The following is a 26,315-nucleotide window of genomic DNA, read 5'->3' as shown; positions in this document are numbered from 1 at the left end:
AACGTAGGTCTTGAAAAGGAGACTTGAGGAATGTATTTTTCACTTTTGTAAACTTTATACTTTTTGAGATATTAATTATAAAGCTTATTTTTCCCCATAGACTTTGTATGGGGACTATGACATCATAATGGGCTAATTAACTTGATTTGCACCTGTATCAACTTCCAGCTGCTCAACTAGGTCCCATCAAAAAGCTAGTTCAACTGATTGCACCTGTATCAACTGCTTTCTGCTTAACTAGGCCAACTCTCTGTGTCTCTCCATTGTACAAGGATATAAGGCACATTCCATCCAACTTTCTATCCATTCATCCTCTTCAAACCATTCACTCATCCACCCATTAAACTATCCCATCAACATCCATTAAACAATCTGCCTATCAACATCCATTCAACTTTCTGTCTATCAACATCCATTACACTATCTACATTTAACTTTTAAAATATATACTCTGTCTCAGGCTTTAAACATATAATCTGGCTCTACAGATCCTGTTCAGCTATTTCCTCTGCCCACAACGGTTTCAAAATAAATGTCCTCACTATAATAATTCACTATTAAACAGTGCTGTGCGTGAACGAGTTCAAAAGAACGCGTTCACTGAACACGCTCATTTTTTCGTGAATGTTGAACTGAACGCAACACATTTTTTAATAAAGAACTTGAATGTGAATTAGTTCACATTGTGTCATGAACGGCAGACATCACTGTAAATGAACGTTGGAATTTGTTTTCCATTGAAAACTGAGTGACATCTGTTTTCTCTTTTGAAACGCAACGAGAGAAAGTTCCTCCCTCCTGTATTCTCGCTGGTGCTGCTTAAATCATGTATCACCAGACAGAAATGGTTTTGACATTGTGTGCGCAATGCATTGCGGGCAACATAGTGTCCGGCTGAGAATAGTTGAATAGCATACTGGCTTCCGCACAACGTTACCCATGATGAATTGCAGCAGAGCGGGGTAGGCATAGCAACGCCGCGTAGCAGGCAACGACGAGAGCGCGGAGGGCTGGAGGAGCGAGAGAGAGAGAGACAGACCAATGACGAGAGTGAGAGAAAGCGCTGCAATTTTAAAAAAAATGGCTAGTGGAAGTGATGGCACGGAGACTGGTCTACCTTGTCTGTACTGCTGCAAGTTTCATCACCTGGTAAGAAACCCACAATTGCAGTGTCATGAGCAAATGTCTACAATGAGCAGCTTCAAAAGAACGATAGTGATTTCTAGCTCGTAGTGTGAAAAAAAGTATTTATTTGAATATCTCACGAAAAAAGTCAAATGAACTGAACTTTGAACTAGTTCAGAATTAAAATTGTGAACTTTGAACGTGAACTGTTCACTTTGAGCATTTATGAACTAAACTTGAACTAGTTCAGAAAAGCTGTGAACTGGCACAACACTGCTATTAAATAATTTAACTATTTAAACTACTCAACTATTTAACTGTTCAGCAATTTCAACTGTCAGTTGTTATCAACTATGACTTCTACCAACTGTTATCAAATAAAAGTTTGTTTTGCATTTTATATTAATATACAGTATGTTTATATTTTCATGCACTGGTAATTTCCTCGAAATTACATTTTCTAGTTATCTTTTTTAACTATACATGATATTTTACATCACAACTTTAGCATTTTCATGCACTGGTAATTCCTTGGGAATTGTGTTTCTAGTTATTATTTCTAGTTATTACCTTTTTGTACGCGCAATTCAGCCCAAACCGCTTAACGTACAAATTTGGTTGAAACACCGTTCCCTAGATCTTCTAAGGCTTTACCGTCCTATCCGTTTTTCATTTTTTAGAAGTTTATACTTTTTGAGATATTTGTAATTAAAAGTGTATCTTTCCCCATAGACTTGAATGGGGGCTGTATGTGATGTCATAATAGAGCCAGCTGCGCTCGTTAAGTAGTTCTCAGAGCAGTTCCCAGGCTAATCAGAACACCTGTGAGGATTCCAACTGTCTTAGCTTCTAAGCATACAATCTAGCTCTACCTGAACTACACATCCTGTTAAAGTGTTTCCTGTGTGCCAAAATAAAAGTCCCATATCTCATGCATATCTCATTATATCTCCAGAATGGCTTGACGTACATGCTTCAAATTTGGTACGAGTGTTTTTATGGACTCAAAGATGAAGTGAGTTGATGTTGGAGGTTGAAGGTCAAATGTCAAGGTCAAAAACACCTTGAGTGTGATATCTCAAGAATGCCATGTCACACAAGATTCAAATTTGGTTACTCCAAAAGCACCTTTGCAAGTATCACAATTACAATATAGCTAACATCAAGCTTAACAACCCCACCAACACCCTAACCTGCAGATTGCATCCCCTCGTGTAATTCCTCGGAATTGCATTTCTAGTTGTATTTGTGTGTCGCTTTGGACAAAGGCGTCTGCAAAATCCCATAATCATAACCATAGCCATAACATTTGAGCCAATGTTTTTCTGTACATTTAGGACCCAATAAAGAAAAAAATGAAATTCTGTATCTCGGCTCCTGAAGGTCGCAGAGTTTCGGCTTAAAAGATGCGGAAATGCCACATTTATATTAGTGAAATGCCACATTTATATTAGTGATTATTTTGCATCAGTATTTAAAATAAATTAAGGTCATTTAGGGAGTTTGGTGCTTCATAACATTGATATAAGATGAGATTCATACCAAAACCTAATATGATTCTCTACAAAATTCAGGGGCTGATACATGAAATGTGGTCTATGCACAATACAAAAACTAATTTTTCGTGAATATCTCAAAAGTTAAGGTTTAAGGGTAGCCTCGAAATCTAGACGCGCCCCTAGCGGCAAATTACATTTGCTGCCAGGGCTAGTCTAGCAACTCTCCGTTGGCTTGAGAGCTCCAGAAATCGAAACTCAATCAGGCCAATTAAATTATGTATAGAGTCGTTAGGTGGGCTTAACATAATGATTGATGGCAGAGTTGCAACGGGTTTGGCTTGAATTCCCTGCTACTTGAAAACAAATAAGATGGATGTTGCTGTTGGTGAACAGTGTGACACGAGTTAAGCTTTTATTACATGTAAGTTGGCAAACGTTTGAACTAGCCAACTAGCTCCGCTGGTGGGAAACGCATGGGACTCATAGCTGCCGCTGTCCCATTAGTGCAGAGGGAATTTGAAAGACAACTGATTATCCGGCCCCTCGGACTGAGCACTGCGAACAGTGAGTGCCCAGACCCTACATTTTAATGTGGGTCTGGCTCGTCAGGCTAGTTTTAGGGCCTATGCTTGTTCATAACACTAATATAAATGTGGTGTTTCTGCATCTTTTAAGCCCAAAACCAACTCTATGTGACCTTTAGGGGCCGAGATACAGAATTCTGGGTCTAAAAAGTGGGCGTGGCCGTTTCAGGGTCTTCCCCCACCTAATTTTTTGGGCTCCTTGCATTTTTTGTTTATTAGGCCCTAAATGAACAGAAAAACATTGGCTCAAATGTTAATCATTGCAGCCATTTGCCCTAAACTGACTAGATTAATAGCAAAAATGCTAAATCACACAGTGATTTGACGACATGATGTGTTGTTTGAAGGCAAGATTGGCTTTTGCTGCATGTTTTAAAGGGACACCAGGCAAGCCTGATGCTTTTTCTCTACGAAACTCCCCCTCGCTCGGTCTGAAGCTCTTTTCCTTTTCTTTGCATCTTCCGTCAAGGGTTTTTAGCTGCTTCTTCACCCGGCTCTGCCATTATACACACGTTGCAACAATCTCTAAGCGTTTTCGTTAGCCTGCCTCTGTGCTGTAAACTGATCATGCTTCGGTCGGCGGGTAGGATACACCGAACTTGCAAGTGGGATATTCTTTCTACAGGCAGTAGGGGCGGGCGAGAGAGCCTTCATTCGCCCCGTAATGAGTCATTTAACCATATACCGACTTACGAAGATGATTAATTACGTAACACGAAAACGTTGCCTGGTGTCCCTTTAAGTGTTTTGAGAGAGTAGCCTTTTGCAAGCAAAATGTGTCATTTTGGCAAGAGTGCTTTTGTTCAGACACGGGTGTTAACTGTTTTGAGAACGTGATGTCAGAGTTGACACAAGCATCAAAATGATCGAGAAAAACTATAATATAACCAACTCAATTAGCCCAAGCTTATCAACTCGTTTTACAAGATGAGTAGCTCTTATACCACATTTAAGTTCTAAAACATTTATTTCAGACATCATTTACAAGATACAATTAATTTACTTGAGCTACCTTCGTGCATAAACCCAGAGGCGGACAGAGTACACAGCTTCATTACTTGAGTAAAAGTACAGATACCCTTTGCTAAATTTTACTCAAGTACAAGTGAAAGTACAACAGTCAGATGTCTACTTAAGTAAAAGTACTGAAATACTTTAAAAGTACTTGAGTATCAAGAGTACAAGAGTAGCCTACATTTTCTAAATATTGCATTACCACTGCCACAGTGCTTACATTTATGTACAGAAACATCCTACATGAAGTTATGAAAAATGTTAATGTTAATACCTTGGAGAATGTAAAAGGAATTGAAAGTAAAATCAAGTAATTTTCATCTTTTTACCATGTTGCCAGGGATGGGCAGTATTTCTAATACATGTGTTTAAAACTTGTATTTCAAATACAAAATACTATTTTGTAATTAAAACACTTGAAGCGAAAACTGTCATTAACTTGTTTAGAAAATTGAAATAGTCTGGCGAGGTGGGGCCACAGGTTGGCACATTCCCGGGATGGACCTGCTGCGTCTTCATTAAGTAAAGGTATCGTATCGGATGGGCAAGCTGGGAATATAGCTAATCTTACTTGTGGTAAGGGAAATCGAAATTAATATAGCAAAAAAAAAAAGAACAAAAATCAGAGGGCAAATATTGTAAGTTGACATATATTTTATACATCCATAGCCAAAAGTGAGGGGGACGATTGCCGTCTCTTTTTAACTGCGGGTGTCATATCCCCCCCTAACCCCGTGCCGCCGGCGCGCCAGCACAAATAACTAAGGGGAAAGAAAGAGTCGTGGAAGAAGAGATGAAGCTTTCCTGGAAGAGGTTGAGTTGCGTCAGATGCTGCAGTGGGCGCTGGCCTAACACCCATCCCATGACAACAATGGTCATCAGCAAATACAAGGACAACAGAAAGAAAAGCGATGTCAAAACAAAACTTTGTAGCCTAGGCTATGCTGAAAAATAAATATATTACAGAGATATTACAGAGGTAGCCTATTATGCTACAGGGCATCATAGAAGAAGCCTATTCGGCTATAGCCTACACTTTAGAACTAGGCCTAGGACTATAGAAATATTAGGCTAGCCTGCCTGGTTCTTTTTCGTGACTTAGCCTACACGCTGAAAGTCATTCAGAGTTGGGGGTGCTGAGACCTACCTCAAATTACGTCATATTAAATGCAGCAGTACAGCGCAAATATATGTAAACAATGCCAAACCTACACAAGCCTAAGTTAAAGGCCACATCAAGCATGCAACCAAAAGTAGAAAACAGGCGCGTCATCAAGAGTTGAAAACATTCGGGCCTTCCCGAAGGTTTGGGGGGCTCCGACCGGGGTGGTCTCCCCCGGGAAAATATAAAATATATATGCACAGTTTCAGTCAGAGAATAGGGCCTGCGCATAAATTCCCCACCGATTATCCAGACGTGCGTGAAAACATTTAACACAATGGAAATTGATATATAGCCATATGTTACCCACAAACTAAAAACACATCACAGAAATTACATTTCGTATGGACATCATAGGCTGTTGGGTGTGTGTGTGTGTCATAGGCTAACACGCCTGTTACTAGTGTAACCGTAGGCTATTTTCTCAATCTGACTAATGATTTGGGATGGGAAGCATGACTAAATTAAAAAAACATCCAGCCCTCTCACTTCGTCCCTTTAAGCCGGCCTTCCACATTTCACCTTTTTCCAACGTGTCCGCTGTCCGAGTAACTGCTGGTTACGCCCTTGGAAGTCGTAAAGTCTTTTATAGAGTACATCTCTGCATAAAGTTTGGGATGTTCGGAAACTGGCGTCATGGGATCCCCACATGCAATGCGTCATGAGCGGAGTGTGGTAGCCTATGACTGCGCCCTGAAGGGAGAGAGGGGATGGAACTCGATTTTTTTAAATCCGCGCACATAAAATGATTGACGTAGAATTCTGTTGACAGCTGATTTCTGAGGATAGACCTACTCACAACAGAAACTGGACCTTGAAGTGCATGGCGCTATGGTAGGCCTAATAGTTTACTTTTGACATTTGAAGTTCCCTTTTGGTAGTTTCAATGCAGAAGTGGGATTTAAAAAACAACAACAACGTTCTAAAATATGTACATAGTTCACCGTACGTTTCAGTTTATTATTAGCCTATATATGATTATCGTAGCGGGATTAATGTTTTTGGAATTGTGGAAAACATGTGTTAAATAAAGCTAACGAAACATGCTTCTGCAGGCAATGAGCTATTGTTCTATATGTAATATTCCCAGAGCATAATGCTGCCTCTGCCTCTGCATTTCTATGATATGCAGGGTTAGGGCAAAGATCCTTGATTACTCCGCTTTAACCCTCTCTGGTTAGGGCCTCCTCGTAGATCAGACTGCTGGTCCGCGGAACAGCGAAGTTATAATTTAATAGCTATGCTATAATATATATATATATATATATAGCTATGCCCGGTGCTTCTGTCACGTCGGATAATTTGCGACACAATTGAATTGGATAATGGAATTGTGGGGCCGAAAGAGAAAAAGAAACTAAACATTTTCCAGATTAGGAAATATTTGTTAATTTAGTGTTATCAAATAAAGAAAAGAGGCATAGCCTACAATTGGGTGGTAGTGATGTGAGCGCTCATACAATGTGTGCGCGTGGGCGCAAGTAAAACTGAACCACGAGATAACGTGGGTAGAAGCAACAAACAACGTTATTTAAAACAACGAGTGAAGTGGATCCTTGCTGTCCATGAAAACAGCACAGAGACTGGCTAGTCTATAAAAACAACAATGGAATAGCAGGTCTTTGAATTGACACTATAAGTTGCCTACAGTATACAACACAATTAGGCCTATATTCCCTTTGCAATTTTTTTTCTTGAGGCAGGCTTCAAAAGTTTATTTTGAATATTAGTTTAGGGCTTTTTTAGCCTAATCTCTGCCTATGTCTTTTACATTTCCTTAAATAGATATTACAGTGGAGGCCTAGCATGCACTAGTAGCTCAGTGATATAGACATGGACAAATGTATGAATGAACTGAAGTCACTTAGCCTGTGTATTTGTTTGATCAAGTTGTTAGATGTCATGTTAGGCTACTATAGAAGCTTTAAAAGGATGTTTACGGATGTTTGGCAGAAATGTTAATGTAAAAAAAATAGTGGCCCATCATAGCCTACTTCTCAAAATTCCACACTGAGGTAGAGGAGTCGCCTTCAAGCCTAACTCCTCCTAACCCCAAAAGTGCTCCCGATGTGCAGATTGACACCGTGGCATGGCCGCCATGGCAGGCCGAGCTGCAAGCTGCAACCAGGGGCTTCTCGTGGCTTCTCGTGCTTTGAGTGCTCGGAGGAGTGGAAAAGCACTATATGATGCAGTTTACCATTTACCATTAGTAAACTAACAGTAGACCTACTGTATACGTTCACTTGTAGTGCACCTAAAACTTGACTACTTTTACACCTTAAAAATATTTTATGTATACTATAATGAACTAATAGTTTACTTACAGTATAGTTCTCAGTACTTACAATTTTACTATTATAGACTGAAAGTGGGCCAATTTAGTCTGAATAAGTATTAGATAGATAGATAGATAGATAGATAGATAGATAGATAGATACTTTATTGATCCCCAGGGGAAATTCAAGGTCTCAGCAGCATACATACAACACAAACACTTTCATATTAAAATAGTACATTTACAAGTATACCACACACACATTTAATAAACTTAGGCTAGTACATAAAGTAAACTTGGGAATTATACTTCAACTGCACTGAAGTTTACTTAATATAATTAACTTTAAGCATACCTTTTTTTGGTGAGGGAAACCTCCTTGTTCTCCTTGTTTCTCTCTTGTTTACAGAGGACTGTGTGTGTTTGTTGCCAGTATTCCCTTTAACGCTATCTGGAAATTATCTCTTATTCCTAGATGTCAAGTTACAGCAAACCAAAACTGGTGGAATTGTTTTATGATGTAATATCCCCTTACTCATGGCTAGCATTTGAGGTAAGTGTTAATATTGTTGTGTCGATATTGTTGAATATCAGTTTTTAATGTTTTAATTGCTTACCCATACTACATGATTGTTTTTAAACTGATAATGTAGGTAGGTTTAACTCATGGGGATCAGTAAACTGATAATGTAGGTAGGTTTAACTCATGGGGATCAGTAAACTAATAATGTAGGTAGGTTTAACTCATGGGGATCAGTAAAAGTGTTCATTTTACCGTCTGCTTTAGGTGTTCTGTCGGTACAGGAACGTATGGAATATCAATCTGAAGTTGCGACCTGCCCTTCTGGGTGGAGTCTATAAAGGTGCCGGTAAGGAAAAGCTCTAATCCTCTACAAACCAACACAGAGATGTAATTCTTCTGCTAATTTCATGACATGTCAGCCTGTATAGCTGATAGTAACACAATCCACTATATCTTGCTTTTTGTTGGCTGTAATATAGTATCTGCTTTGTTCTCTTTAAAAAAAAGAACTTTAGTTTCTGTCATTTCTTTTATTAAGACAGAGCAGTTTCACATTAGGCTACATCTTTAATTGTATCTTCAATAACTCCAATCGTATAGTACTGTAACTCCAATCTTATAAATGTACTGACTCTTATCTAATTAAGCAACAATACTGACACCTAGTGGCAGCAAATAAATGCTCCAAATCCCACTCTACAAGTCTCATATCTTACAGTAACAGGTTGCTTCACATTTGGGGTGCGAGTTTGACAGCGTATGCAGAGCGAATTCAGAAGGTTGGCAGTCAGGCCGAAGTTAACTAATGGGTCTCACCCATTTCAAAGTCCCTGCCTTCACGAAGCTTGCCGCTACCTATATTGCCGACGAACTCAGGCCCTTGGTCTAAGATTATGCTTTAGCTTGTATGTGTAGAACGGTAAACTGATGGCATTTCCTTCCCAAATCACCCCAGCCTTTGATTCCATCAAAGTTGTTTAGAAATGGTGCAATATAAATGAATCAGCTCAGCTCACTCCACTTCACTGTCTGTTGTAGGTAACAGGAGTCCTGATGAGGTTCCTAGAAAGTTCCACTACATGGCAGCAGACCTACTCCGCTTGGGCTCCTACGCCAGAGTTCCACTCAGAGTTCCTGCTCAGCCTGTCAATGTTTTGATGGCCAAAGGTACAGTATGCTCAGGATCATATAGATTTCAGCTTTCATTCAGATCAGCTCCGATTTAACCCCAAAGAGTTTTTTGTACCTTAAAATAATGTTTCCAAATCGTTCCAGTGGTTCATCAACTTGTAACAGGGTGAACGGCACTTCTGCATTCGTTTTGCGGCCCTTTATTTTTCTATAACCGCACTATGTAAGTTTGCCAGATCGGTAGCGGATCTGTAGTTCGATGGAATGAGACATAAGAAACTACAAATTTGACTTGCATCTGATGTCGCAATACATCGTACTTTCATAACATCATGCAACATATTCTACCTTGTCTGTGGACATTGTTATTTGCAAAGCCTGTGCTGGATAAACTAATAGTGCGTGCGACAGAGGAAAAGTTCTTTGGTGTTGCTTTAAATGCTTTTATAGTCAAAAGATTAACATGATATTAAGATTGAGATACTTCATCTTTGCACCAATCTGTTCTGTTCTTATCTTGTCATAACATCTCTTTGCTATTCTCTGGTGATAATTATGACCGCCAAGAGCTTGCCGGGCGGGTCATATAGGTTTAGTCAGATTTTTTTTTTTTTTTTTTTTTTTTTCTTTTTAGCATGCCCAAATTTCCGTCAATGATTCCCGGGACACTGAAAGACCGGGGTACACGAAACTTGGTGGGCATGTAACCCCACATGGATAGCATGGAACCATCATTTTTCGTTTTGATCTGTAGCCCCCCCGCTGGACTGGACCCCCCGAAAGGAGGGTAGGGCAGACACAGTTTTCTGTGAATATCTCGAAAACTGTAGGGTTTAGCAGGACCATTTTTTTTTTGTATGTTGATCTCAAGGGGCCATGTCAACCTATTCCATAACCACTCATTTCATGTATAGCGCCACCTAGTTAAACACAAAAAAGTAAAAATGAGGTGTTGTAATTGAAGGTATCTGTGACCTAACATAGTCAAAACTGCACGAAATTGGAAGTGTAGTATCATTATGACACCCTCTGTATGCACGCCAAGTTTTGTGGAATTCCGTTCATGGGGGGCCACACAATAAATTAATTTATGTTAATATACACCAACAGGCCTGTAGGTGGCCGGAGACAGTTTTCTGTGAATATCTCGAGAACCGTAGGGCCTAGGAGGTCCACCTTTTTTATGTATGTTGGTCTTAAGGGGGCATGTCAACCCATCCCATTACCACTTATTTCATGTATAGCGCCACCTAGTTAAAAATTAAAAAGCAAAAAATTAGGTGTTTTCATCACAATATCTCTGGCTGACAAGGTCAAAACTGCACGAAATTAAAAGTGTAGGATCATTATGACACCCTCCGAATGCATGCCAAGTTTTGTGTACTTTCGTTCATGGGGGCCTTACAATAAAATAATTTATGTGTACATTTAGTGACGTACACCAACAAGGATTCCCGGACACTGAAAAGACCGGGGTACACTAAACTTGGTGGGCATGTACCCCCACATGGATAGCATGGAACCGTCATTCTTCGTTTTGATCCCCGCTGGACTGGACCCCCCCCAAAGGAGGGTAGGGCAGACACAGTTCTCTGTGAATATCTTGAGAACTGTTGGGCCTAGGATGACCAATTTTTCCGTTATGTTTGCCTCCAGGGGTCATGTTAACCCATTCCATGTGCACACATGTGCATAAACAGATACACACGCACACACATACATTTACAGTAATCATACGTATGACACATACTCACACAGTAGACATATGTACGCATGCATGCACATGCACAAACACACATACGCAGGCAAACACACAAGCACGCACATACACACACACACACACACCCACACACATAAACATAAATTTGTACACGCACACAATTCAAGAATTTTTCCCCTGTCATCTACTCCCTGAATTTTTGGTCATTGATACCGGGACACGAACCACCGGGTACATGAAATTTGGTGGGTATGTAGCCCCACTAGACTTTTACGGAAAAATTTCATTTCGTCCCCGGGGACCACCACCAACCCCCCCCCCCCCCCCGTGCTGGGCCCCCCTGAACCGCAAAAAAACAAAACAGTTTTTCCTAAATAACTACCTGAACCGTGGCACTGAGGATGAAGAATCTTTTATGGTATGTTGGTCTCAAGGGCCCACATCAACCTGGCTCATAATCACTCATTTGTGATTTGCACCCCACCCCGGTAAAATGAAAATGCAATATTATTCTGCTTTTAATCGCCCTATCTTCAGTTAAGATGTTCAGAACTGCACCAAATTTTATGTGTATGATTGACCTGGCATTCTCGAGGGGTATGCCAAGTTTCAGAGAATTTCATCCATGGGAGGGTCTAAAAATTAGGTTATGTGTACATTTAGTGACTGTACACTCATTGGCCTGTAAATGGCGGTGCACACATATACACATGCACACACACAGGCACCCACATACTATCGGTATTAGAACGGCCGATACATAATTACAAATTCAGTAGGATTAAAAGAAAGCCAAAATAAATATTCATCATCATCATCATGGCTGCATTTTCAGTATTGGCGAGAAGTAGTCGCTTGTCCACTAGATGGCGATCGTTGCAGTGAGACGTAATTTTGTTGGAAGTTAAAAGTGGGTTGGAAAAACAATGGACGCCCATACAAGGACTGTAATTTACCGCAGCAAACATCTAATAAGGATAGGACGATGTTCACATGAAGTGTAATTCCCATTTCTTCTTGAAGCCAAAATAAATCTGAGGATGTTTATCGGACATGCTTGGTTTTACTGCAGGTAATGCTTAATCTTGTAATATCAATAAGGACCTAGGTAATGTTACCAAGCAAGCGTTGGTTGAGTGATGGAGGCATTTGATTTTTTGCATTTGTAGAAAACTATAAATGCGGTTATACCAAGCAAATGTATAGCAGCACTGTTTGTATCTTTCGACTGTCATTTATTGCACGTGCTACAAAATCATTCTGTGCAATGGAAGATTTACCAACGCTACACCGGGTCTGATACAGTTTTGCCTATACATGCGGAGACTGAGACGCCTGTTTATTTTGTTTTAAGCAGGGTGTGAGAGGGGAATCGATGTGCTTTGATTACAGCTTGGTAGTTGTAGTCTGTGAAATTAAAAAAAAGCACGTGTGTGAAGTATCCAAACAATGACACCTTCATTTCATTATGGCTGCTTTAGCAAAACACCTTAAGCTACTGTGTAGTGGGTCCCATTTAGAAGTGGCTACTTCATTCGCGCTTTCCTTGACTCATGGAGCTGCGTGAATGTTATTACAACTTTTCGCCACGATATGACAGTTTAAGTCCACTTGATACTGTAAGGCGTAAGCCATTGGTTTCCAAAGGAGATTTTATTTGTGTCGCCAGCATAGCCTATTGACAATTTATGTTGTAAATAGGCCTACCTTATAATCCTACCTGTAGCTTAGGAAGCTAACAGCTTTCTATTAGGATCTAGTTTGTTAGTTACCGCTTTGTCATAACTCCCTGATGCATTTTTGCATTTAGAATAGCCAGAGCGTGTATATCTCAATCGAAAATTAAACAATATCGGGTGCCTATGGACTAGGCTGGGTGAACCCAGCCTGATCTGCCCGCTATTTATTTTTTGATTTCTTAAAAGATTGAGCTTGGTCTGATGAAAGCCAGACTAGCCATGGACCTCAATGCAAACAATGGCCTCTTAACAATGTTAAACAATGCAAGGGAACATGAATCAGCCTATATTTGCACTAACAATAACGACAAAAGCTCTTCAACTTTGGCCCGTTAAAATGTGTATGAACAGTCTAGCGAATGCATTTCATCAAGGCCTATTTGGACATGTCAGTTATTTGCACCACTGGTTAGATGTAAAACAGCATTTCGTTTCAGACTAGGCTACTGTTACTTAATTTGTGCATTAACAATAACGTTTCAGACTACTGTTACTTAATTTGTGCATTGACAATAAAGTATTACATGAACTAAAGATGACTAAAATCTTATGTAGAAGAAGAAACATTCACAAAAAATCCATCCATCCAAAAATGACCTTTGTTTTTGATAGCTGTTGAAAACGGCATGGAACTGACAGAGATGTTTTTGTTTAAAAATACATAAAAAATAAATAAATAAATACATAAATAACATTATGCTGATACCTTTTGCTTTTCCCAAATACAATGTAGCCTACAGGTGTAAGTGACCTTTCATCAATCCAGTTGCAATGGATCAACTGTGATGAACTGCCCTACTTGTGATTGTTTAGAGATTTTAAAACAATGCTACATCTTCTTTGGCTATTCTACAATCTATTCACCTTTTCAGCACCAGTAGGCTACTTTCTGTGCAGCCGCACACACACACTCAGGCATGCCAAACAAGCATACACAAAAGTTTCAAGAGTGGGGGATGGAGTAAAATATGGAGACAAATTGAAGTGTGATTTATTTTCGCGGAACGGATGTACAGGACTGAGCGGTGGTCATATTTTGTACCGCTATGCGGTACATCTAGTTATTTATCTGCATTTGTCTGTGTAACATGTTTCTGCCGTTTGCTTTCAGGTTCTCTGGAAGCCATGCGCTTTGTGACTGCAGTGGCTGAGAAGGAGACAGGTGGAGATGCCCAGGTGGAGAAGGTCTCCAGGGAGCTGTGGATGAGAATCTGGAGTAATAGCCAAGACATCACCCAGCTCAGCTCTCTTGCAGAGGTACCATATTAATAGCTACACTATATCCCATCCATCACACATCTGATGTTTGTGTGAATGTTGTGTGTACATGTCTGTGTGTTTAGTCAGGTGTGTGTCTTCAACTTGTTTTTTTTAAATTAAATTAACGTTAATTTTTAATTTGAACACCAATAACTGACATCAGTGATTCAACAGTCCCACCCATCACATATCTGATGTATGTTTGTGTGATTTTTGTGTGTACATGTCTGCGCGTTTACAGCTTTGATCCTCATATCAAATCACTCACTAAAACTGCCTTTTTTCACTTCCGCAACACTGCACGCCTCCGACCCTTCCTCTCTGCTAGTGATGCACAGTCTTTGGTCCACTCCTTCATCATGTCCCGTCTAGATTACTGCAACTCACTTTTCCTTGGTCTCCCCACTAAAACCCTTCAAAGACTACAATATATTCAAAACTCTGCAGCTAGGCTCCTCACCCATACCAGACGATCAGTACACATCACCCCCATTCTCCATCAACTCCATTGGCTACCAGTTCCGTCCCGGATCAAATACAAAGTACTACTACTCACCTTCAAAGCCCTCCACAACCTTGCTCCCCCCTACATCTGCGACCTCCTGACCCCTTACACTCCTCCCCCGCTCACTCAGATCCTCTGACCAAAACCTCCTAGTTATCCCCCGCACCAGACTCTCCACCCTGGGTGGCAGGTCCTTCAGTGCCTTGGCCCCCAAACTCTGGAACTCCCTCCCCCAACCTCTTTGTGACTGTCCATCTAACCTTCTTCAAAGCACATCTCAAGACCTTTTTGTTTATTGATCACTTCTCTTCTACACCCAACACATAGCTCCATACACATAGCTCCATACACATAGCTCCATACACATAGCTCCATACACACAGCTCCATACACACAGCTCCATACACATAGCTCCATACACATAGCTCCATACACATAGCTCCATACACATAGCTCCATACACATAACTTGTCTTGTTGTATTGTTATTGTTTTGTTATTGTTTGTCTGTCTGTTGTTATGCTTTCCTTCTACTATGTTAAAAGCGACCTTGGGTTTGAGAAAAGCTATATAAAAATAAACATATTATTATTATTATTATCTGATATGTTGATTTGCATACATGTTTTTCTCACCACAGGTGGGTCTAAATGCTGGACTATCTGACAAGAAGGTACAAGAATTACTGGAAATGTCTCAGAGTAAGGCAATCAAGGACAAGGTGTGGACAACTACCCAAGAAGCCCTTGATTATGGGGTTAGTTCCTTTACATCCACTTTGATTTGCCTGTGTAAAACTTTACTTTATCTAAGGCCACATCTACACGAAACCAACGGGTGTTCCTTTAAATCCACTGTGATTTGCCTGTGTAAAACTTTACTTTATCTAAGTATCAGAAATGTGTTTCTCGTACAACTATGGAGGCTAGCTTTGAACTAACATGGTACGATGCATTGTTCAACTAACCAACATCTAACTGTTTCCCAAAACCAAGTCAGACCAATATAGTACTATCTTGAACCATGGTTTGAACCATGATAGTTTCCCAAATGTATAGTGATTAGTACTAATGTGGTTAATGACACACCTATACATGACAGAGACTTGTGATGGACTACCAGTTTCATCTGTGATTTTATTCATTTGTTCATATAGGCTGACCTTGTAAAAGTACTTTTGGGCCTTTGGGCTTAGTAAAGAAACAGTTTCTCGATTATTGGTCAGGCTCTACTAAAGATATTCTTTTCTGATATACCATTGCTCACAGTGTCTTTTTTTACCACCCCTCCTTAATGTCTTCTTAGGGTTTTGATTTCCCCTCACAGTCTGCCATGTAAACGGAGAGGCCAAAATCTTCTTTGGATCAGACAGATTTGAACTAATGGCTCACTGTCTCGGGTCAGTAAAACCCACTTGGTAGTATTTGTTAACTAAGCATTTAGAGTTTTAGTATTGTCAAAATGAGTTGATCATATCGATATCTTGCACAGATGGTAAACTGATGATACATGGGGCAACTTTTTGAGCAATGGTGCTGGGCAATGTTCCTCATTATTGTGGTTCTGGCATGTTCCCATTGATACTGGGCAACACTTTCTTTTCTGGAGAACTTTAATCATCAGTAGGCAAATCATCATGGTTATCCAATCAGAATAAATGGAACTGGTTATGTGGTTGCCCAGCAACATTGCTCAAAAGGTTGTTCCATGACTCATCACCTTTAGCCGTATTCAAATCTTCCATGTCTATTTCTCCAATCGTGTCTTTGTCATGTGTTGCAGGTGAGAAGTGGATGGGACCACAGCCTGTGCACCCGTCAGTAACTCTCAGTCAACAACCAGCCTTTATGAGAGCAGCCATGGCCCATTGAGACTTTCTCTTTGGACAGAGACATTGATATCTTCTTTAATGAATTGGATATGGGACTATTGTTTACTTAAGTACATGCTCCTACCGTGCTAATTTAGCCCCAGGCTACCACACCCCAACTCAGACCCAGTAGCAGCACTACTACCGTGCTAATTTAGCCCCAGGCTACCACACCCCAACTCAGACCCAGGAGTCAGTAGCCCTTGGTTGTGGAAATGAAAAAGAAAGTGACTATTAAAAATAGTTTGTGTACATATTACAGATATTTCAGTATTTATATTAATGTCAAGTCAACTTATATATATAAAATAAAATATGTTATTCTTTTCTAAATATGGTGTTCTTAGTTCTGTGAATCTCAGAAACCAATAACTTGGCTTCTGATCTCTTTGTCCAGAGCACAGATGACCAGTTATAAACAAACCTTCTGATGTCCAGAACACCAATGATAACTCACTGTTATGCTTTTGGGAATGCTGCATGCATTCTTATCACAATATGTCTATGGTCATGGTTATGGTTACTGGTTCTGCTACTGTACACTGTCATGTACAATCACTAGTAAACACATAGTGTGTGTGTGTGTGTGCTAAAAGCCCAGACTTCCAACTCAGCGGTTAGAAGCGTTCTTAAGGTTAGGGCTGTGAGGTTTTACACGCCAAGAACTAGCATGCTAGTTCAGGTCATTCCGCTACATTAATAGGCCCATGCCCTGCCTATTGAAAACCGCTGCTTTAACCCAATGAGAGTGACATCTCCCATTCCCTTTAACAGCAAGCAGTGCAACTTTGGTATTTTGACAGCCGCGCATTTGAAGGAATCTGTTTGCATGCGAGAAGTCCATGTATGGAACAGAGGAATTCCAGTAAACCTTGCTTTACTAAAACCTGTTTGTGACTAGCATAGCCTACACGCATCTGCACTCGCCTATTATTTGAACTCATATGCAAAGTGAAACTAACTTCACCGTGGACTCATATGGAATACATGTAACTTTTATCAACTGGATGTGAATGTGATCCTTCATGTATGATGTCATAGAGCAGTGAAGAACAAGTAGATCAGCTTGAGAGTGAACAAGTAGATCAGCATGAGAGTGAACAAGTAGATCAGCATGAGAGTGAACAAGTAGATCAGCATGAGAGTGAACAAGTAGATCAGCATGAGAGTGAACAAGTAGATCAGCTTGAGAGTGAACAAGTAGATCAGCATGAGAGTGAACAAGTAGATCAGCATGAGAGTGAACAAGTAGATCAGCATGAGAGTGAACAAGTAGATCAGCATGAGAGGAACAAGTAGATCAGCTTGAGAGTGAACAAGTAGATCAGCATGAGAGTGAACAAGTAGATCAGCATGAGAGTGAACAAGTAGATCAGCATGAGAGTGAACAAGTAGATCAGCATGAGAGTGAACAAGTAGATCAGCATGAGAGTGAACAAGTAGATCAGCATGAGAGTGAACAAGTAGATCAGCATGAGAGTGAACAAGTAGATCAGCATGAGAGTGAACAAGTAGATCAGCATGAGAGTGAACAAGTAGATCAGCATGAGAGTGAACAAGTAGATCAGCATGAGAGTGAACAAGTAGATCAGCATGAGAGTGAACAAGTAGATCAGCATGAGAGGAACAAGTAGATCAGCTTGAGAGTGAACAAGTAGATCAGCATGAGAGTGAACAAGTAGATCAGCTTGAGAGTGAACAAGTAGATCAGCATGAGAGTGAACAAGTAGATCAGCATGAGAGTGAACAAGTAGATCAGCATGAGAGTGAACTTTATCACACATGCACTGAAACTCTCTTATTATCTCTCATAGCTCATCTCATCTCTTTACAGTAATACCTAATCACTTTCTTTTTCTGCCACTGACTTCCACACACACACACACACACACACACACACGCACACACACACACACACACACACACACGCACGCACGCACACACACACACACACACACACACACGCACGCACACACACGCACGCACACACACACACACACACCATCCCTTACATAACTGCGTTGAACTGGTTTTGCTGCCATCTAGACCAGGACTTCCTGGAAGAAAAGGGGGAACCTTACAGAGCGTGTATATCTCAATCGGAAAATTAAACAATATCGGGTGCCTATGGACTAGGCTGGGTGAACCCAGCCTGATCTGCCCGCTATTTATTTTTTGATTTCTTAAAAGATTGAGCTTGGTCTGATGAAAGCCAGACTAGCCATGGACCTCAATGCAAACAATGGCCTCTTAACAATGTTAAACAATGCAAGGGAACATGAATCAGCCTATATTTGCACTAACAATAACGGACAAAAGCTCTTCAACTTTGGCCCGTTAAAATGTGTATGAACAGTCTAGCGACGCATTTCATCAAGGCCTATTTGGACATGTCAGTTATTTGCACCACTGGTTAGATGTAAAACAGCATTTCGTTTCAGACTAGGCTACTGTTACTTAATTTGTGCATTAACAATAACGTTTCAGACTACTGTTACTTAATTTGTGCATTGACAATAAAGTATTACATGAACTAAAGATGACTAAAATCTTATGTAGAAGAAGAAACATTCACAAAAAATCCATCCATCCAAAAATGACCTTTGTTTTTGATAGCTGTTGAAAACGGCATGGAACTGACAGAGATGTTTTTGTTTAAAAATACATAAAAAATAAATAAATAAATACATAAATAACATTATGCTGATACCTTTTGCTTTTCCCAAATACAATGTAGCCTACAGGTGTAAGTGACCTTTCATCAATCCAGTTGCAATGGATGAACTGTGATGAACTGCCCTACTTGTGATTGTTTAGAGATTTTAAAGGTTTTATAACAATGCTACATCTTCTTTGGCTATTCTACAATCTATTCACCTTTTCAGCACCAGTAGGCTACTTTCTGTGCAGCCGCACACACACACTCAGGCATGCCAAACAAGCATACACAAAAAGTTTCAAGAGTGGGGATGGAGTAAAATATGGAGACAAATTGAAGTGTGATTTATTTTCGCGGAACGGATGTACAGGACTGAGCGGTGGTCATATTTTGTACCGCTATGCGGTACATCTAGTTATTTATCTGCATTTGTCTGTGTAACATGTTTCTGCCGTTTGCTTTCAGGTTCTCTGGAAGCCATGCGCTTTGTGACTGCAGTGGCTGAGAAGGAGACAGGTGGAGATGCCCAGGTGGAGAAGGTCTCCAGGGAGCTGTGGATGAGAATCTGGAGTAATAGCCAAGACATCACCCAGCTCAGCTCTCTTGCAGAGGTACCATATTAATAGCTACACTATATCCCATCCATCACACATCTGATGTTTGTGTGAATGTTGTGTGTACATGTCTGTGTGTTTAGTCAGGTGTGTGTTTTCAACTTGTTTTTTTTAAATTAAATTAACGTTAATTTTTAATTTGAACACCAATAACTGACATCAGTGATTCAACAGTCCCACCCATCACATATCTGATGTATGTTTGTGTGATTTTTGTGTGTACATGTCTGCGCGTTTACAGCTTTGATCCTCATATCAAATCACTCACTAAAACTGCCTTTTTTCACTTCCGCAACACTGCACGCCTCCGACCCTTCCTCTCTGCTAGTGATGCACAGTCTTTGGTCCACTCCTTCATCATGTCCCGTCTAGATTACTGCAACTCACTTTTCCTTGGTCTCCCCACTAAAACCCTTCAAAGACTACAATATATTCAAAACTCTGCAGCTAGGCTCCTCACCCATACCAGACGATCAGTACATATCACCCCCATTCTCCATCAACTCCATTGGCTACCAGTTCCGTCCCGGATCAAATACAAAGTACTACTACTCACCTTCAAAGCCCTCCACAACCTTGCTCCCCCCTACATCTGCGACCTCCTGACCCCTTACACTCCCTCCCGCTCACTCAGATCCTCTGACCAAAACCTCCTAGTTATCCCCCGCACCAGACTCTCCACCCTGGGTGGCAGGTCCTTCAGTGCCTTGGCCCCCAAACTCTGGAACTCCCTCCCCCAACCTCTTTGTGACTGTCCATCTAACCTTCTTCAAAGCACATCTCAAGACCTTTTTGTTTATTGATCACTTCTCTTCTACACCCAACACATAGCTCCATACACATAGCTCCATACACATAGCTCCATACACATAGCTCCATACACATAACTTGTCTTGTTGTATTGTTATTGTTTTGTTATTGTTTGTCTGTCTGTTGTTATGCTTTCCTTCTACTATGTTAAGCGACCTTGGGTTTGAGAAAAGCGCTATATAAAATAAACATATTATTATTATTATTATCTGATATGTTGATTTGCATACATGTTTTTCTCACCACAGGTGGGTCTAAATGCTGGACTATCTGACAAGAAGGTACAAGAATTACTGGAAATGTCTCAGAGTAAGGCAATCAAGGACAAGGTGTGGACAACTACCCAAGAAGCCCTTGATTATGGGGTTAGTTCCTTTACATCCACTTTGATTTGCCTGTGTAAAACTTTACTTTATCTAAGGCCACATCTACACGAAACCAACGGGTGTTCCTTTAAATCCACTGTGATTTGCCTGTGTAAAACTTTACTTTATCTAAGTATCAGAAATGTGTTTCTCGTACAACTATGGAGGCTAGCTTTGAACTAACATGGTACGATGCATTGTTCAACTAACCAACATCTAACTGTTTCCCAAAACCAAGTCAGACCAATATAGTACTATCTTGAACCATGGTTTGAACCATGATAGTTTCCCAAATGTATAGTGATTAGTACTAATGTGGTTAATGACACACCTATACATGACAGAGACTTGTGATGGACTACCAGTTTCATCTGTGATTTTATTCATTTGTTCATATAGGCTGACCTTGTAAAAGTACTTTTGGGCCTTTGGGCTTAGTAAAGAAACAGTTTCTCGATTATTGGTCAGGCTCTACTAAAGATATTCTTTTCTGATATACCATTGCTCACAGTGTCTTTTTTTACCACCCCTCCTTAATGTCTTCTTAGGGTTTTGGATTTCCCCTCACAGTCTGCCATGTAAACGGAGAGGCCAAAATCTTCTTTGGATCAGACAGATTTGAACTAATGGCTCACTGTCTCGGTCAGTAAAACCCACTTGGTAGTATTTGTTAACTAAGCATTTAGAGTTTTAGTATTGTCAAAATGAGTTGATCATATCGATATCTTGCACAGATGGTAAACTGATGATACATGGGGCAACTTTTTGAGCAATGGTGCTGGGCAATGTTCCTCATTATTGTGGTTCTGGCATGTTCCCATTGATACTGGGCAACACTTTCTTTTCTGGAGAACTTTAATCATCAGTAGGCAAATCATCATGGTTATCCAATCAGAATAAATGGAACTGGTTATGTGGTTGCCCAGCAACATTGCTCAAAAGGTTGTTCCATGACTCATCACCTTTAGCCGTATTCAAATCTTCCATGTCTATTTCTCCAATCGTGTCTTTGTCATGTGTTGCAGGTGAGAAGTGGATGGGACCACAGCCTGTGCACCCGTCAGTAACTCTCAGTCAACAACCAGCCTTTATGAGAGCAGCCATGGCCCATTGAGACTTTCTCTTTGGACAGAGACATTGATATCTTCTTTAATGAATTGGATATGGGACTATTGTTTACTTAAGTACATGCTCCTACCGTGCTAATTTAGGACCTAATCAGGCTACCACACCCCAACTCAGACCCAGTAGCAGCACTACTACCGTGCTAATTTAGCCCCAGGCTACCACACCCCAACTCAGACCCAGGAGTCAGTAGCCCTTGGTTGTGGAAATGAAAAAGAAAGTGACTATTAAAAATAGTTTGTGTACATATTACAGATATTTCAGTATTTATATTAATGTCAAGTCAACTTATATATATAAAATAAAATATGTTATTCTTTTCTAAATATGGTGTTCTTAGTTCTGTGAATCTCAGAAACCAATAACTTGGCTTCTGATCTCTTTGTCCAGAGCACAGATGACCAGTTATAAACAAACCTTCTGATGTCCAGAACACCAATGATAACTCACTGTTATGCTTTTGGGAATGCTGCATGCATTCTTATCACAATATGTCTATGGTCATGGTTATGGTTACTGGTTCTGCTACTGTACACTGTCATGTACAATCACTAGTAAACACATAGTGTGTGTGTGTGTGTGCTAAAAGCCCAGACTTCCAACTCAGCGGTTAGAAGCGTTCTTAAGGTTAGGGCTGTGAGGTTTTACACGCGCAACTAGCATGCTAGTTCAGGTCGCCTCCGCTACATTAATAGGCCCATGCCCTGCCTATTGAAAACCGCTGCTTTAACCCAATGAGAGTGACATCTCCCATTCCCTTTAACAGCAAGCAGTGCAACTTTGGTATTTTGACAGCCGCGCATTTGAAGGAATCTGTTTGCATGCGAGAAGTCCATGTATGGAACAGAGGAATTCCAGTAAACCTTGCTTTACTAAAACCTGTTTGTGACTAGCATAGCCTACACGCATCTGCACTCGCCTATTATTTGAACTCATATGCAAAGTGAAACTAACTTCACCGTGGACTCATATGGAATACATGTAACTTTTATCAACTGGATGTGAATGTGATCCTTCATGTATGATGTCATAGAGCAGTGAAGAACAAGTAGATCAGCTTGAGAGTGAACAAGTAGATCAGCATGAGAGTGAACAAGTAGATCAGCATGAGAGTGAACAAGTAGATCAGCATGAGAGTGAACAAGTAGATCAGCATGAGAGTGAACAAGTAGATCAGCTTGAGAGTGAACAAGTAGATCAGCATGAGAGTGAACAAGTAGATCAGCATGAGAGTGAACAAGTAGATCAGCTTGAGAGTGAACAAGTAGATCAGCATGAGAGTGAACAAGTAGATCAGCATGAGAGTGAACAAGTAGATCAGCTTGAGAGTGAACAAGTAGATCAGCATGAGAGTGAACAAGTAGATCAGCATGAGAGTGAACAAGTAGATCAGCTTGAGAGGAACAAGTAGATCAGCTTGAGAGTGAACAAGTAGATCAGCATGAGAGTGAACAAGTAGATCAGCTTGAGAGTGAACAAGTAGATCAGCATGAGAGTGAACAAGTAGATCAGCATGAGAGTGAACAAGTAGATCAGCATGAGAGTGAACAAGTAGATCAGCATGAGAGTGAACAAGTAGATCAGCTTGAGAGTGAACAAGTAGATCAGCATGAGAGTGAACAAGTAGATCAGCTTGAGAGTGAACAAGTAGATCAGCATGAGAGTGAACAAGTAGATCAGCTTGAGAGTGAACAAGTAGATCAGCATGAGAGTGAACAAGTAGATCAGCATGAGAGTGAACAAGTAGATCAGCATGAGAGTGAACAAGTAGATCAGCTTTAGAGTGAACAAGTAGATCAGCATGAGAGTGAACAAGTAGATCAGCATGAGAGTGAACAAGTAGATCAGCATGAGAGTGAACAAGTAGATCAGCATGAGAGTGAACAAGTAGATCAGCATGAGAGTGAACAAGTAGATCAGCATGAGAGTGAACAAGTAGATCAGCATGAGAGTGAACTTTATCACACATGCACTGAAACTCTCTTATTATCTCTCATAGCTCATCTCATCTCTTTACAGTAATACCTAATCACTTTCTTTTTCTGCCACTGACTTCCACACACACACACACACACACACACACACACGCACGCACGCACACACACACACACACACACGCACGCACGACACACACACGCACGCACGCACGCACGCACGCACACACACACACACACCATCCCTTACATAACTGCGTTGAACTGGTTTTGCTGCCATCTAGACCAGGACTTCCTGGAAGAAAAGGGGGAACCTTCCTGGTAAAGGCTGACTTTGGTCAGACGCAGCCAGTGGGCGTTGCCCTTATTTCCATGAGAACCAGGTTCATAACCAAAATAAATCTCCAACAGAAAGCAAAAGCGATATCAAAACAAAACCTTGTAGCCTAGGCTATGCAGACAAAAACAGTATAAGAATGTATAGACACTCACAAACAATGACATTTCTAAAGAACAGAGAGGTAGGCCTACTATTGGTGTGTTCAAGGGATATGTTTCCCAGTGAGAGAGTCAACGTGAATGCCATCTCATGTGGGAACAACAAACTTGGGGAAGATTTGGGGAACAGTTTCCCAGTTATGGATTTCACTTTTCGTCACTGTTTAAATTTCGTCCAAATAGACTTTTTGATGTAAACTTGGATAATAGCTATAGGACCATCTCTGCATAACACATCTGAATGCACCACTATTCAGGCTATATGGCCTACCATACCACTGAACTGGCCTCTAGTATAGCCTATCCCATGGCCTCTAGTATAGCCTATCCCATGGCCTCTAGTATAGCCTATCCCATGCTTCTCAAAGGGCAGTGACATGGCAGGTGGGGCACGATGAATAGGAGGAAATGTGTATTTTTGTGCCTTTTTTAAACGCTTTTCCTCATTGACGATAATGATCATACACTTAGAACAAAACAACTGCATATAAACAGAGATCAGCATACATCAGATGCAGGGCACCGGAAGGAAATGTAACATGGAACCATAGAATGAATAGGCCTATAATGTTTTAATGTCATTATCATCTTGCTGGGGCAATAGGGGACAGGTGGGGCTTCCCAGAGTGGAGAATGAAAAAGAAAAAGTAGTACACTATGTACTACTATGTAGTATGGTTTATACACTATGTACTACTATGTAGTAAAACTTTCACAAAAGACTTGGATAATTTAAGTCTCAAATATGGGCTAGTTATCATGACCGCCACTGAATTTTTGGTCAATGATAACCAGGACACTGAAACACCGGGGCACATGAAATTAAGTGGACATGTAGCTCCACTAGACTTTTACGGAAAAATTCCGTTTGGTCCCCGGGGGCCTCCCCCCCCTCCCGCACTGGGCCCCCCGAAACCCAAAAAATGCAGTTTTTCCTAAATAACTACCTGAACCATGGCACCGAGGATGAAGACATTTTGGTTACACTTTACTTGACAGTATCGACATAAGAGTGACATGACACTGTCATGAACATGTCATAAAGAAGTCATAAACGATTATGACATAACGCCTCTGTCATTAAGTGTCATTCGGTTTTTGTCATAACAAGTTAGGGTTAGGGTTAGGATTAGGTATAGGTATGAAATAAGGTATAAAATAAATTAATTTATGTGTACATTTAGTGACTGTACACTCATCGGCCTGTAGATGGTGTTGAGCGAAGGGTTGCTGGTAGAGGATAAGGAAAGGAGCTACAATTAAGTCAAGTCAAGTGCAGGACTGTCTTACACACACTCTCTTTCACACTTTTTCAGATGACCTCAGTAAAACCAGCCAACATCCTGAACAAACAACACCAGCCTCAAGAGCACCACAGCATGCCCGACGCCTGCCATTTATAGACATAAATGCAACAAGAGATTATTTGCACGTACAAGTGCTGCGTACAAGCAGACGAATAGGTCAGGGCTGAAGACATGACAAACGTGACAGAGGCAGAAACTTCAACATTGCACAACACCTCGGAATCACACAATTCTGATATTATTGTGATCATGCAGAGAGTGAGTTCTTCAGAAATTTTAGTAGACAGTGCACCTGGGAGAAAAGCTGATCAACCCACAACATAATCGGCCTCAAGAACAGCAAAGCCCGTGGGTCGTATAGACAGATATACCAGATTATTGGTGTAAATGACTGTGTTGCAGAAAAGCAGATGATCAGGTCAAGGCTGAAGACGTGACAGAGGCAGGAACTTCAACATTGCGCAAAACCTCTGAATCACACAAGTCTGGTATTATCTTGATCATGGACAAAGACACTTCAGTAGACCGTAAGCACTCTCTTTAGACTCTTAGCGCCCTGAAGTCTACATGGTATTGAACTCTAGAGAGCCTTTGAAG

The 26,315-nt window shown here is 40.6% G+C and overlaps 1 protein-coding gene across 1 annotated transcript; it reads left to right on the top strand.

Moving 5' to 3' along the window:
• The first annotated feature begins 6,051 nt into the window (after window positions 1-6,051).
• On the top strand, window positions 6,052-22,017 carry LOC125305673. Its single transcript, XM_048260579.1, has 12 exons — window positions 6,052-6,218; window positions 8,135-8,212; window positions 8,447-8,528; window positions 9,221-9,349; window positions 13,884-14,029; window positions 15,177-15,293; window positions 17,448-17,646; window positions 17,730-18,013; window positions 19,416-19,676; window positions 20,738-20,854; window positions 21,403-21,496; window positions 21,880-22,017. The coding sequence occupies exons 1-12, from the start codon at window positions 6,216-6,218 to the stop codon at window positions 21,966-21,968; spliced, it is 1,599 nt and encodes a 532-aa protein (XP_048116536.1). The 5' UTR covers window positions 6,052-6,215; the 3' UTR covers window positions 21,969-22,017.
• Window positions 22,018-26,315: the final 4,298 nt, after the last annotated feature.

Source organism: Alosa alosa, chromosome 13 (assembly GCF_017589495.1).
Source record: "Alosa alosa isolate M-15738 ecotype Scorff River chromosome 13, AALO_Geno_1.1, whole genome shotgun sequence".
NCBI lineage: Eukaryota > Metazoa > Chordata > Actinopteri > Clupeiformes > Clupeidae > Alosa > Alosa alosa.
Note: the sequence above shows the minus strand (reverse complement) of the source record. Positions and strands in the feature narration are given on the sequence as shown.